This window comes from Thunnus albacares, chromosome 23, assembly GCF_914725855.1.
Source record: "Thunnus albacares chromosome 23, fThuAlb1.1, whole genome shotgun sequence".
NCBI classification, from domain to species: Eukaryota; Metazoa; Chordata; class Actinopteri; order Scombriformes; family Scombridae; genus Thunnus; species Thunnus albacares.
Genome location: NC_058128.1, coordinates 18,741,425 through 18,756,833, shown reverse-complemented (window position 1 = coordinate 18,756,833; position 15,409 = coordinate 18,741,425). Strand labels below are relative to the sequence as shown.

Genomic DNA, 15,409 nt, shown 5'->3' with positions numbered 1-15,409 from the left:
GCTGGTGGCGTTTTCAATTCACTTATGAGACTGAGAGAGATCGAGAGAAAGAAAGATAGATACAACCACAACGGCAACAAAGAATACCATATAATGTAATACTGAAAATAAATCAGTGTGTCTGTGTGCACTTAAAATGAATATTACATTTATTTTCAAAGTACAAAATCAATGGTGATTGCAAACAGTACAATAATTAGGGAAATGGCAATATTATTAATTGCAGTGGAATCTTAATGCTAATCAAATGAAACACACAAAATTAAAGTGGTGCCCTTAACATTTTGCGTGAAACAGAAACGGCTCAGCTATTCTTCTCAAAACCTCATTTACATTTTGCGAATGAAGCAATTAATTTCCATCTTATTTTCGAATGTCGATACAGGATTCTGTCGCCCTCCGCTGGTTGGGGAGCTGTACAGCAGAATTACTAAATATGAAGTGTTCTTTATTACAAGCATTAAACATGAGTATTCATATAGTGATGTGTAAAATTTCCTGAGCAAATGTATAAGATCCACACTCAGGCATGTCTGTGATACATTTTACCAACTGCAGAAGACTGACAGTGAAAATGTATTTTTTATGTATTTAATGTTAATTCCCACCACCACGCCCTTATGTGATTAGTTGCTGCTCGGCTAGCTCTGTCATTAATAATACCTGTTCACTGCAATTTTTTTTTTTTTTTTTCCTATTGGACTTTATTTTAATGAATTAATCATTTTATAGTGTTATTTTTTTGTTTCACATAGATAGGCACTTTAAATGACATTGTCATGTTCTGCATAAAAGCAAAGCACTGCACACTTCAGTGGATATTATTACTACATGTAATCAAATCACCAAATTAACCAAAGAGGTCTGTGTAACCTGTAGCATCAAGCAATGACACAAGAATCAGACTGTTTCTTTTGGGCTGGGGTTGGTGAGGAAGGTGGAGAAGATTGCATGGGTTGGTAAACTGTTCTGGGTTGGTATGATGATGTGCGAGTTTGGGTAGAGGATGTGCTGGGTTGGTAAGACGATGTGCGAGTTATGGTAGAGGATGCGCTGGGTTGGTAAGAAAATGTGTGGGTTTGGGTGGAGGCTGCGCTGGGTTGATAAGATGATGTGTGGGTTTGGGTAGAGGATATGCTGGGTTGGTAAGACGATGTGCGAGTTTGGTATGTGGATGTGCTGGTTTGATAAACTGATACATTGGGTCGATAAACTGGTGTGCTGGGTTGAGGAGCTGGTCTTGGTGCTGGTACTGGTCTTGGTTTTGGTGCCGGTGTTGCACCATATAAGTCAGCAAGCGGGTGTGTGGTCTTGTATTGCAGCAGGTACTCAGGGTAGATCTGGTGCTTCTCAAACACAACAAAGATGGAAGGGTTTATGCAGTCGTCCACACAGCTGTCAAAGAAGTTTATGTCCCCGCCGTCCTTAGAAGGAGGTCGGCGGTAGTCAGAGGTCCCTCTCGTGTAGTCCCCCACCAGCACCCGTGAGATGAACATGGACTTGACATCAGAGTCACCAGTGTAGCTGTGGGAGTATTTGGCATCTCGGGCAAAGTAGCTACCTGGGTTTTGAAACAGGAAGAGCTTTTAGATTTTGGATACTTATACTGTATGTAGGGCTACAATTAGGGATTGTTTTATTATCAATTAATCTGACAATTATTTTCTTAAATACACAATTATTTGTTTGGTCTTTAAGATGTCACAAAACAGTGAAAATCTATTTTTCACAAGTATCATTTCCCAGCACCCAAAGTGTCTGAGCAACAGTCTACACCCAAAGATATTTAGTCTATCACATACGACAAAGTAACACAGAAAATTCTCACAATTGTGAAGCTGAAACTGGCAAATCTTTGGCATTTTTGTTCAACTTATCAACTCATCGTTTCAGATTTAAAAGAAGCACTTTTGTTTTTTAAAAATGTATTTTTGGGGCATTTTAAGCAAAACAGTAAATTGAGATACATTGTCTTGGGAGGAGTTATGACCAATGTCACTCTAAAACAATTGATGGACAGCTTCAACACTGGATGAGGAGAAAAAGAGTCCCAGGTTTTTGGGTGAACTGTCCCTTTAAATTTGTATGTGAGCAATGTTAAGATTTAAGATTGGTTTAACATGATGTGCCATCTCAGAATAAATTTTCTTTTTAATTTAAGACAACATCGCCCCATCTTTTGCTCCCCGCTCAGCACATAGTCCAGAATGAGTATTTCTTTAACGCACCTTTGCCAAAAGCAGTTCCATGAGTTCCACAGATTCTCCAGTCAAAGTTGGTGAGGCAGATGGCATCTACATGTTTGGAGTCAGTGCCATGAAAAAGCTTTTTTTCTGCCACACTGTGCCCACTGTTGTTCTTCATTTGATTCTTCTGCCTTTATATGGGAAAAAAATAAATCAGAAAACTTAAATCAAGCTGGTATGTTTAGCAATGTGCACAAAAGTAAAGTGAGAATATGTAACCGCAGCCTTTTTGAACACAAGTGGCATTTTCAGGGTAATGATTAATGTCAAAAATGCAAAATCTTTTTCAGTAGAGAAAATAAAGTCACTGAACTGACTCAGTAACGTCAGTTACACAGCAATGCTTAGCTAAAGTTTGCTAACATTAGCTAACATTAGCCACCAGAAACTACTTTCTGTAGCAGCAAAATAAATTGAGCAACAGTACGTTTTACTGCTTATTTGTTCAACTTTTCATTTGTTAGAGGAAGAATGTGTTATTTGTTGTTTAAAAAGTTGAAAATCACATTTCAGCACATGCTACTTGAAATACGCACCACTGAAAGACTTCCCAAAGAGCTCTGTTCTGAATCCTCTCGAGTTTGACGATGTCAAAGCCTTTCATGGTTTTACAGAAAAGGGCTTCGATCTCCTTGAATTCCTCTGAGGAGCGCTGGAGGGAGACACGCTGGAAAACACATCAGAGAAAGGAAATTATTTTTGTAAATTTGTAGATTTTTGAAGCATTGGAGACTTTTAAGGTAAGTTTATAACCAAACTCATCATCAAGTTTGAGGGTGTGATTTATTCACAATACCGTGTATCCTTTTTGAGGAATCTGTGTCTTGTCCCAGTGGTCTGGTATAGTGGTGAAACCTTGTTGACCAGGAGGCCTTCTGTGGACAAAAATTAGACTAGGGTTCAGGGGTAGTTTTATTACAAGGTGGTTTTTATAAAAAGGTTGGGAAAAGACAAGGACTAACAGTATAATTGGGTTGTCATACCTCTCTTTCGCTGTTCGGACGTCAGCTGCGGAGACAAATCGAGGCCGTCTTTTCACAAGCCTCTTAGTGCCATACCGCTTGTTTGTTTGTATCATGTCTGAGGGGAAAAAAGACATCATTATAATAATTCTTTAATATTTCAACATGCACACAACTGTAAACATAGAGATCATTCGCATATTCTTTGTTTACCTTGGAAACTGAGTGAATATGTCTGTGAACCAGCGGTGAACTCCACCACATCTTTGTCATTTTCCAGATATTTCTCCTCCAGTTTAGCGCTGTCCATGTCTGCTGGGTTGTGTCCACCAGTCTGTCATACAAGACAAAATAAGTCTGAGTTTACCTCAAAGGTAAATGACCAATCAGGTGCCAGTTTGTATGACATGTTGACATTATTGTCTACAGAAACTGTAAATACATGTGAATTCCAGTCAAAAACATTACTGTTCACTGAATACAGCAATACACCATTCAGTGTTGTTTCTCTGCCAAATCAGGGAGCTGTGTCACACAGGGCCCTGGTCTTCATACATGGATAACTGAGTTAGCTTGATTTGATTGTTGATGATTTGACACAGGCCTGGATTGTTTAGTTCTTCAAAGCTGGCTAAAATTTATCTGGAGCTGGTATCATAGCAACAAGTCCTAAAACCCAAACCTGTAAAAAATACAGGCCTTTTTGTATGGGCTAAAATTAGGGTCATATGTACAGTGGCTGTGTATCACCATATCTCGATGTTGTTGAATCACTGCAGCTAAATATTACCCAAATTACTTCACAGGGATACACTCACTGTGAGTGATTGAGTGATTCATGTCATTTGTTCGCAGGAAGAATGGGGTGTGTTCAAGACAGCAAATACACAGCTGATTCATATTGAATTCATAAATTTCCAGTGAACTCAGTTTTTAAAAAATGCACAGAAATTGTATTGTATTGTATTCATGTTGTAAGCACATGAACATTTTTGCTTTCTTGGGACAGTCCTATACACTTTGTGCAAAAAGTAAAATGTACATAGCAGATGTGCAAAGGTTTATGAATTCAAATCAGCTATCAGTTTATGAATCAGCTATGTATTTGCTGTCTTGAACACACCACATTCCTCCTGCGAACAAATGAACAAACTTGAATCACTCACTCAGTGACAGAATGTATCCTCCCTGCAAAGTGATTTGGGTTGCTAATTTTTAGCTGCAATGATTCAACAACATTGGTCTTGGATTGCAATCCAGACATATGACAACATTATCTATATTGATTTTATATGTATAGGTTAACATTTAATGTCACTGGGCGTAGTGCCACACACACGCACACACACATTAACACACATAACGTTACTGTTTTGAAAAGAGGACAGCTATAAGGATACACTCACTGAATGGGGCATGTGTGCTACCTTTCAAACCAGAGTTATAAGGTGCTTCACAAAATACAATATAGATTAAGGGGAGGCTTTTCTGAGCGGAAGTTAGCCGTTAGCTGTGGCGTTTGCCGTTGGCTTTGCTAGCTGTTGGCTTCGCTAGCTGTTAGCTCCACTAGTGCCAGGGATCATGAGGAATATATACCATTTGGCCATGTTTCAGTTCAGTGAGTGGGACTACGCAGTCGGAGCTCCAGTCAATCTCCAGTCAAGAACAAATTTTTTTAATGAACTGATCCTAGTGATTCAGTACACAGAAAAGAACTGCTTTGCACATCACTAGCAATATACCTCTTAGCAGACTGCAGGGAAAAACTGCTAGAAAGGCTCGCACCCTGGCTTTGTGATTTGACAGTGAAATGATGATCCTGATTGGATAGTCAAATGATATGTAAATATGAGCATCCCCATTGGCTATGCAGGAAGAAGCATCAAATGTGGGACAAAAGTACTTGCATCCATAGGTTTGATTTGTAGCTGTTAGCCTGGGATTCACACATACAATTGAGTTGTGTGTGAACTTTTTTCACCTTCAAACACATAGATGTGTAATTGCAAACATTTTTTATAACTTCAGACCTTTGTGCAAATCTTTATGCACTCACACATTGGATATTATTTGTGAAAATCTTTTTCCTTTGTTCACTAAATGTCATGCACAGCTTGATCAAAATGTTTGTACACATTCACACATTTGAATGTATTCATACAAAATGTTTTCACACATTCATATACGGTGATACACAGCTACAATACATGTGACCCTAATTTTAAATTCTCCTACTTCTGAAAAACTGCACTGTCAAAAAGCTGAAAGCAGGGTGTTTTTTCAGCTCATGAAAAGTTGATGTTTAGGGGATATATTAAAATAAATTATTCAATTATTTTGTTGTATTCAAGAAAAATGAAAATCAGATGATAGAGTAGATCTACTTTTGCTCACAGTTCAGACAGTTAAGGTTTAACATTACTTTAATTTTGACAAACTTTTGAAACCTGCATGAATTGCTTTTTTTGGTCATTCGGGAGTAGCGGAAACAAGCTGTTAACATGTTAGCAAACAGTTGCCAATTTACACATCCTGCAGACACAGAGCAACATTAGCATTTATTTGGAGTCCTAAGTCAAATATTCCTTCCTCTTTTAGCTCCATTCTGATCTCCACCAATTCCTGAGGGAAATATCTGGTTCTTTAGCTTCTAAATGCTCCACAATGGTCACAAGCTAGTTGCTAGCTTTGTCTGTCGGCTGTGTAACTTTGTGTTGGGTTTATCAGAACTTATAAACTGAACACACTGCCCGCTGCTGCTGTAAATTATGATGATGAGAATGGTGAAACTGAACCAAGAATAGTACAGATGCATGCCATAAAACCAACGCAATGAGCTCAAAGATGCTAAAACGCTACATAGAGCTGAGAGGAAGCAGAGTTGGGTCATGATTCTCTGCAGGTTTGTCAATACGAGCGACACCTTTGACATTACACATTGTCAGTTGATCCATTGTTAATATAAAAATAGTGATAAGTACAGCTTTAAGTTAAAACTTTACATAATAAGAAATATAATCATTATTATGCTGTGTTCATGTGCTGGTGAGAAAGTCTAGCATCTGTAACTTCCACACTTTTTGGAAGTTTTTGGAAATTTAAATCAAGGAAGACAAAGAGTAAAGTGTTAAGGAGGGTTCCGCTTTGAAAGTTAAAGAATTGATTAGCTTTGCGCTCCACCAAATGCCATCAAACTTATTTTTCCTTATCCAACAGTCCAATATGAGCATGACAAATTCAAATTTATGCAATCTGGCAACAGTATCTGCTGTCAATCTCTTTCCTCACAGATGCTACCACACATCCTGTTCTCACGACTAACGAGGCAGTGTGGCAGCCTCTCTGCCTCCTGATTGTTTTGTGTGAACGTAGCTCCGCAAAAGATATGATTTTTGCAATTTTATGAACTTTAATGATGTGCATGGGTAGCAGCTTAAGCAACAGAACACAGCACGGTGAGAAGAAAAGTCTAATAATGTAAACAAAATGAATAAAAGAGAATATAAAGAACTACAGGGTTACATAAACACATGTAATCGTCAGTTCAGCACAGGTTTAGTAGCTCATGAGTGGGAAGGATGACGTGGGTGGTTCAGTCCCAGTGTGATTTGAGTTTTTGACTTTCTGTCCTTTTAAATGGCAGAATCTGAGACCGCATGCCTGGGTCTAGACCTTTGAATTTGCCCACTCCACCATGTTGAGTTGACAGTTCCAATATCAGGCAAGAGACTGCCTGTTCCACCTTGACTGTCAGAGTCCACATGGACCACAGCCAATGCAGAGTGTTATCATTAGAAGGCTTATATCACTTCACTTCTTTCTCATCATGAGCAAAATTTATTAGAGTGAGTTTTAATACCACAGACACATTTAGGGTTGTGGTGTGTCCATTCAAGGGACCATTTTTAGCCCATATCCTCCCCACTAGCTTCACTTGCCGAGGCATGTTGTCAGTGTGTATATCTTCATTTGAAACAGCTGGCGGCTGCTGCTATCTGAAACCGCTATGTGTTAGGAATTGTATCAGTGTTTCATCAGCTGTCATTGCTGTAGAGTAATGACTTCAAACTTGTAAGTCATGCTTCTGTCCACCTGATGAATTTAAGTCCAATATTCACTCTACTTTTAGCTCTGTGGTTGTTTCCACCAACTCCTGAGGGAAATGTCTGACTTTAGCTGCTCAATGCTCCACTATGTTCATCAGCCATCCATCTGTTGGTTGGTGCTGGGCAGGTGTTCTATAGTGGGTTTATAAGAGTATTTTCGCTAACAGCTGCCTGCTGCTGCTGGAAACAGGGTCGAAGCAAAACAATAAAGTTGCAGGCCGTAAAACCAAAACAACGAGCTAAAAGACGTTGGAACGTGGCAATAATTACTGACGATAATAATCTTCTGTGGGTTCATCACTATAAGTGACGCCTTTCACATTACACATGGTCATTTTGATCATTTGCTTCTATAAAAATATAGGTTAGAACAGAATACAGAAATGAGAATACAGGACTTCAGAACATACTGGAACTGTTTAACATATGCTGAAATGTTGTCAACATTTAATAGTCCTGAAAATAGTAATATTTTGTGTACGGGTGTATAGTCTACTGGTCACTCCAAATCATGCTCTAAATTGTGACATCCAGTGAAAATATCTGGCGTTTTTTCATGCATCACCACCACTAATCCTGACTACAAAATGGACTCTGACTGCAGTTACTCACAGCTGAAGCATACAGGGTCCACTTTCCGAACTCATCCTCCCAGTACCAAACCCACTCTGTGGTGTGGATAAAGGTCGGCTCCTTTACAGAGTTAATGGTAGAGAGTCGTCGCACTTCGTTCGCCCCACGGGTCATCGTGTCAAAATGCACAGGTGGGCTGCTGGAACTGAAGGGATGACAAAGACAAAAGCAAAATAAAGATAAGTTTAATTTTACAGTTATTATTTGACACTATTCTTAAGTTGAAATGCACATTTTAGATGCGGTCTATGCAATTCAGACTTTTTCACTCTTGATTACAGGTCATAATGCAAATAATTCAATGAAAGAAATTACAAAAGAATTACTATTTATTATATAAAAAGCCATCACTACTTCAGCTCATGCTGTACTAGTAAGTGGCAATGTAATAACTGATATTATATCTAGCTGATTTACCCTGATTGATCCCTCATTGGTTTATATCATACCCAACAAACCAGTACTGTATCAAAATATAGAAGCAAGATCCTCTCAAAATCAATTTTATTTGGCCTTGGCACATGGGTCAGTGTGACATAAATTTCGTCATCTGTCCACTATGTCCACAAAGGTTTGCCCAATATTTGTGACCATGCTGACAGTACACACTGCAAGCACACTAACTGGTTCTCCTCTCTTGCAAGAGTGTACTAGATTTACCATACTTGGTCCTATTCTTGTTTATATAGACACTTTTCTTTCTTTGACTTTTACTTGTTGTTCAGCCAAATAAAACAATCTCCTCTTATTGGTGTCATGAGGTCCTCATCTTGTTTTCCAATGCGCATGTCCGTAGCTGTCTGTGTTCATACTGAAGTGAGACTTTTAGTTTTGTGTGTTGGCATATTAACATTTGCCAATTAGCACTAAACAAAAAGTACAGCTGAGGCTGATGGGAATGTCATTAATTCTGCAGGTATTTGATCACAAACCAAAGTGCTGGACAAATTGGGATTTTAACCAGTTGATGGCGTTAGATGAAAAGTCAGAGAATTACCAAAGTGTTTACAGTTCATCCTGAGACATACATGAATGTACCAAACTGTATGGCAATCCATCCAACAGTTTTGAGACATTTCACTCAAAACCCCTAATGTCAACATCATGGTGGCACTCAAGGAAAAGTCAGAGAATTTCAAAAGTTTTTACAATACATTCTCTGGGAACCATGAATGTCTGTACAATTTTTTGTGCCAATCCATCAGGGGATAACCAAAGACTGTAAGAATCATCCTCTATGCACCAAGGATATGTACTAAATTTCATGACAATCTGTCCAACATTTGTTGGATATTTCAGTCAAATCCAACGGACATTGTCATTCTTAAGGCCATGCCGCTAGCATGGTTAAAAATTGACAGTTGATCCCTCAAAGGTGTAGACTTTTGAAGTCTTTTTGCACTCAGAGGTGCTGTGATTGTGGAGGATTGGGTTTACTGTAGTTATAAGATTAAACTTGCTTACTGTATATATACACCGCAAGATGGTTGATTTTAAGTATAATCTCTTCCCAGAACCACAGTGTAGTGACTGAGCGTGAAAGACATGAAACACAGTACTCCAATTGAATGTCAGTACTAAGTACCTGTATGTGTTTTTAGGGTCACAGTAGTCCTTTTCAATTGTCTCGTTATCAGGCAAGGCGTTCCAGTGGTCACCCTCTTTGATTTGCCACCTGTATGGCATCTTGTCATGAGCCTTAAAACACCGATCTGGAGCACATCAGTTACAAAGAGAAGATTAATGACACCTAATCAAAACAAAAAAACAATGTAAGTTTTGTATGTAACACCACTTGGAAGCAATATATTTCACTGATTACTCACCGTCATGTTTACAGTATCCTTTGATGAAGTACATACATATCTCAGTTTTTTCTAAAGGAAACAAAAAAAGTACACTATTAAGTATTGTTTTGTGTTGAAAACAAGTTTTTACACATAAATAACTCTTCCCTCCTTACAGGACATTTCTACATGACTTTGCAAATAAAAAAGGACAGTTCTCCCAGGAGACAAAACATACAACAAGCTTTTTCAGCTGCTGTAGTTTACCTCTGACAGGCCTTGGTCTCTGTCTTCTGTTTGGCCCATCATCTGCAGCGTCGACAGCAGCAGGAATGTCATTAGTAGAACGGGTTCGTTGCAGCTGTTGATAGTTACCTCTGTTACCTCTGTTGCCCTGGCTGCCACCTCTCCCTCTGAAAGCATTATTAGTTTTATTCGGATTCCGCGTTTGTTTTCTGTTCAGACCATTGTCGCTGCTCGCATCACTGTCATTGGCAGCAGCAGAGACGTCACTGGTGGAAGAGTTTTGCTGCTGTTCACTGTTGTCATCGTTTGGATCCCAATCGCTGTTCACACTCAAGGAACTGATTGCAGACAGGATGTCACTAGTGGAGCAGGTTCGTTGCTGCTGTTGATGGTTGCCCCTGTTACCTCTACTTCCCCTGTTACCTCTATTGCCTCTGTAGCCTCGGTTGCCTCTGTTGCCCCTGTTGCCTCTGTTGCCCCGGTTACCACCTCTCCCTCTGGCGGCCATTGGATTTATCCCATCACATCCCCACTCCAGCACTCCATCATCGCTGCCCGCATCAGTGGCATTGGCAGCAGCTGAATTGTCACTGCAGGAAGAGTTTTGTTGCTTTTGACGATTGCCTCTGTTGCCCCTCTTGCTATGGTGCCACAAAACCTGTTTATTTGCATAAATAGTCTTCAAGGAGCGAAAGAGGTGGTCAGGCAAGCCTTTATCCTGCAGGGTTTTTAATGGCTGTGGAGCACTGAAATCATGAGTCCTGGAGCAGTAGCAGTCGCCTTTCAGGTACCTCTCACAGATGTGCAGTCTCTTGCAATCGTCACCTTCCTGACACCGACCATACACCCCATCACCGTTGTTGTAATCGTGACATATCTGGATAATAGAAGGAGAAGCCACAGGAAACAAAATTAACTCCAAGAGAATCTGCAACAGGGTCTCAAAATATCTCCCCCCTCAAACCAAGTTAAGTGTCACTGCTAGGTGTCAGCTTCTACTTTTAGATAACATAATGTGTGCTCTTGATTTAGCAAACTTATAACCTTTATGTCTTGTCTTGCGTGTACACTTCACACTCTAACTATGGGTCGCTTGGATTTAATACTGTTAAACATATCGTTGTGTGATCTTTGAGATGCCTCACATGTATTTTATAGAATAGAAGACTGTGCTGCGCTTCATAAATATCTTCTTCGCTGTCTTCTACCAGCTTACTAAATGTGCTGCACTAAAGACATCTGCCGCCCTCTACAAGAGAGGAGGAGGCAAAATATATTATGTGATATTAAATCCAGGGCACGAATAACTAACTATGCCCACAGGTTTGTTTTTTTTTACTCTATGATACCTCCCGAACATCATAGTTTTGACATCATGAATACAGGTTTTACCCAGCAAGATCTGACATTGGGAAAATATTCTGGTTATAAAGATGAAAAAAAGTATTAATCAATAGAAGAGCAGGAGCTTTTAAAGAATGCTTTGGTGCTAGTATTGATACTAAGAGAATCACCATGGCCAGAAGAATAGACCATATACTGAGGGCACAGTTTTTACCACAGATCTGCACCTTGACCTGTTTGAATGACTCCTGTGCATCTTGTATGTTGTCAGACTTACAGAAGGCAGGAGTGTGTGGTCGCTCTGCAGCAGCAGTGTGCACAGCTCCGTCCTGCTCAGACTCTCCAGCTCATGCTCTCTCAGTGTCTTCGCATTCTGGGCAGAGTCCAGCACATGAGGGAAACTGCATCCTCTCCTGTTAAAAAACCCCCCCCCACATAGTTCAGTCATAAGTTTTAATTAAATATACAGTTGCTCAGGAGAAAAAAAAAGTTCTGTATGATGTTTTGTAAATGCAGTACAATGCAGTAAAATTACACATTACTGAATTAATATGAAGGCTTATTAGGCATTCACGCACTAGTTGGAAAATGTGAAACCCAGGAAGTCAGTTTTTAAATAGCGTTGCTATTACAAAAGTCAAATCTGTTAGGCAAATGATAGACAAGCATAAAGCTAACTCTACCGAAGCATATTCAAAAAAATATTAGTTCTATTGGCTACTGCAAAAAGGTATTGAACTTGTGTGTGTTTAATGATTTATTGATAGAAATGTACAATTACATGTTGAGAAGACTAAAGGTCACCATTGCGTCAGAACTGTAAAAAACAGATAGACGCCATATCTGACATGCTTTCATTGCCTGACTTAGATTGGAGTTCATATGAAATTTCAAAGTAGAAAATGCATCCTAGATTTAGTAATTTCACTAATATATATATATATATATATATATATATATATATATATATATATATATATATATATATATGTATATATATATATATATATATATGTTCACTCAGTGAAACATTGGAACAAGCAGACAGACAATTTGTTTATAACTTTGAAGCTACCAAAAAATATTCTAAGGTAACGTCAAATTTAAACTTTTCAAGGTGTCAAATTAGTTGATGTCCTTATTTGTTTATCGTTTGTATTCCAGGTTTGCTTTTATTACAGAGCAGCCAATTAAAGGAGCACTTAAGTGATTTAGTATTGCTCTTCCATAAAGTTGGGGGAATCACAAGATACACATTTAAAGGGACATATTATGCTTTTTGTGATTTTCTGTTGTTTATATACCGTTATAATGTCATATATATATGCTAAACATGGTAAAACTTCCAAAACTTGGGGTTAATGTATAGAACATAGAAATGCTCACTGCAAGTTAAAAGCAGGGCTTCAGCCCCCCCTAAACACATTGTTTGTGATGTTTTTTTCTACTTTGCCGACAAGATGACATCGGCTTGTCACACATGCCCATAAATGGCCATCTGTTCTGTAGCCTTGGTTGCTAAGGCTGTTGCTAAGGCCATGTGTTGTTCGCGTTGTCTGCTTGCAAATTTCAGATTGGATTTCAGCTCGAACATATACAGATGTATTTGAGAAGACATTTTTGAGTAAAGAACAAGAAAAAGAAGTGAAATCCTATAATTATAGTTTGTTGATGGAGCCTCCAAGCAGCCGGAAGTTGGCCGTGACACTTCTGGAAGCTAGCCAACCAGAACAGCTCATCAGGAGCACTGTTGGGCAGTAAGGCATTATTTGTACCATATTACAGTAATATTATTACTTTTTTCAGTAAAAAGTAGTATAAGGGATTACAATTTGAAATTCTTATTATTCTTATTTCTAAATTATATTACGGTTATTAATCTCAGTAACGCTCTGTTACTTTTACACTTGGGGGGTCGGTGTGCTCGCTGTCTTACGGGGATTAATGGAGGATTGATATCAGTGTGGTCTCTGCGTCCAGATCACAGACTCTCCAGAGGGGAAGAAATGCGACTCGTGGATATTCCAAAGTTGTGTTGTAGTTTAGCTGGCTTGCTAACGTTAGCCACAGGTACGCCTACATTCAGGTGTCACCTAACACTAGTTTAGTTCAGAGTTGGAGGGTGTGTGAATCGAATCGTGCAGCTGAGGTCGGGACTTCTTCCAAACTGTATCCTGCCTGCTTGTTAAACCACAAATGTCTCATTTTCTATTTCTGCATGTGTTAAATACAAAAGATACAGTGTGTAGGTGTGGAGGAGTTGTTTAAAGGCAACTTTGACAGAGCTGATGGCTGAGTTACGAAAATAAAGTAACAAGTATATATTTTTGCTGCGGAGTAATAAGTAATGTAATATAATTACTTATTCAATGAGTAATATTTAATCAGTAATTAATTGCAATATTCAAGTAACTTGCCCAACATTAATCGGGGGGGGGGCCTTAAAGACACAAAGGCTAAAACAGCCTGTTTCAGACAGAGACTGAAGCCCAGAATATGAAAATGTTCATATTTCCCCATTAAAAAAAAAGAATGGTTAAAATCATAGCAGCAAAGGCTTAAATATACTGACTTTTAGTCCATATTATAGGTCAAGCTCCAAAAAACACTCCAAGCATTGGATCCTACATTTCCCATAACGCAACTCAACAGCGTATTTTGTTAGACCTTTTTCTGACTGATAAAAGTCCTCATCTTTCAAACGCCACAGCTCCAGTTTGGGTGTCAAGCCAAACGCTGACAACATCATCATGGAGGTGTTTCTCAGACTTATGGAAGCTCCCTCTGAAATCACAGAAGACATTAAACAGCTGATTTAACAGGCTGATCTTTATGTGTAAAGTCGGTGGAGTTCCCCTTTAAATGAGCCTGTTGCACTGCAAGGTGTCCTTCACGGTATGGCTTGCAGGGTTGTTTTCATGACAGAACGGCAGGTGAGTGCTGGTGTAATATCGGATTTTTCCAACAGTGCATGAACGCACCACGTGTGGCCTTCTAAACACATAGACATTTAATGCACTCTCATTAAATGTAGCTACAACACAGAAACAAACCGGTGGTAGTATCTGTCTTCATTGAATATCTTTAAACACACATACAAAAACACCCAATAAAGCTTCCTTTAAAAAAAAAAAAAGCTATTTGTGAAGCCACAGGCCTCTAAAACTGCCAACCCAGCACTAACAATCAGGCAGACAGGCCAGTTTAACGAGCAATGACTCACCTTAGGCCTCATTCAGTAAGCAAACATATTTACCTCAACTGAGTGAACCGGCAGGATCCGTTGAAGAGGAAGTTTTTACACAGGTGTAAACCACTGCAGGATCCATGACAGTCTCTGGCTCTGCACAGCTTCAGTCTGGTCCACGCCACTACCTTCGGCTGTCCGTTTGGATGGCACAAAGCAAATTTATCTTGGTTACAAATAATCGCCGACACATTCGTGGAATCGCCAAAGCAGAGATTGTAGATCAAATCATCAGTGTTTACTGCCCCATGATTGGCGCAGATGAATTTCAGTATTTCGGTCTCCATCATCGTGCTGCTCTTCTTCCTCTTTCTCCCTCCACCTTCAAGAAAGCAGCAGCAAAAGCAGCAGCTGTGTGACTGCTCGGTTCAGCTGAGCAGGGAAAAAGTTCCTATCGTTTCTGATGATTGGAAACCGAAACTTAACTATTTTTAGCCGAGGTTGATGTTGTAACGCTGTTGTCTTCCGCTTGGGGGCGTCACCGTGTCATATGACTTCATACAGGCCTGGACTCATGAGGACAGAGGAGCCAATAACAAATATCCGGTCTGTTAAATATCACTGTCTTGGACTGTAAAGACATTAATATGGGTAAATGTATATATATATATATATATATATATATAAATATATCTGCATTTAATTTTTATATAAAATTGATTTTAATGGTAAACTACACTATTAATCCAGAATGAAACGGAAATTACACTGCAAAAAATATCCAAATCACTTGCTGTCATATGAACACTATCAATTTACTGAATGCTTTAAGTCCTTGTATCAGAAAAATAAAATTAAAAACATTCTATAATATACAAATGATCTCTGTATTTCATGT

General features: G+C 39.0%; 1 protein-coding gene across 3 annotated transcripts; it reads right to left on the bottom strand.

Moving 5' to 3' along the window:
• Positions 1-126: 126 nt before the first annotated feature.
• Positions 127-15,154, bottom strand: si:ch73-252i11.1 (uncharacterized protein LOC553517 homolog). Of its 3 annotated transcripts, none has more exons than XM_044343534.1 (13): positions 14,581-15,154; positions 11,602-11,737; positions 10,002-10,857; positions 9,774-9,824; positions 9,533-9,659; positions 7,927-8,092; positions 3,422-3,542; positions 3,230-3,326; positions 3,043-3,121; positions 2,783-2,913; positions 2,229-2,377; positions 1,177-1,561; positions 127-1,113 (listed from the first exon to the last, which is right to left on the bottom strand). In XM_044343534.1, the coding sequence occupies exons 1-13, from the start codon at positions 14,859-14,861 to the stop codon at positions 882-884; spliced, it is 2,811 nt and encodes a 936-aa protein (XP_044199469.1). In that variant the 5' UTR covers positions 14,862-15,154; the 3' UTR covers positions 127-881. The 3 variants fall into 3 exon arrangements, with proteins under 3 accessions (XP_044199469.1, XP_044199470.1, XP_044199468.1); XM_044343535.1 differs by having other exon boundaries at positions 127-1,029; positions 14,581-15,153; XM_044343533.1 differs by having other exon boundaries at positions 127-1,561; positions 14,581-15,146.
• Positions 15,155-15,409: the final 255 nt, after the last annotated feature.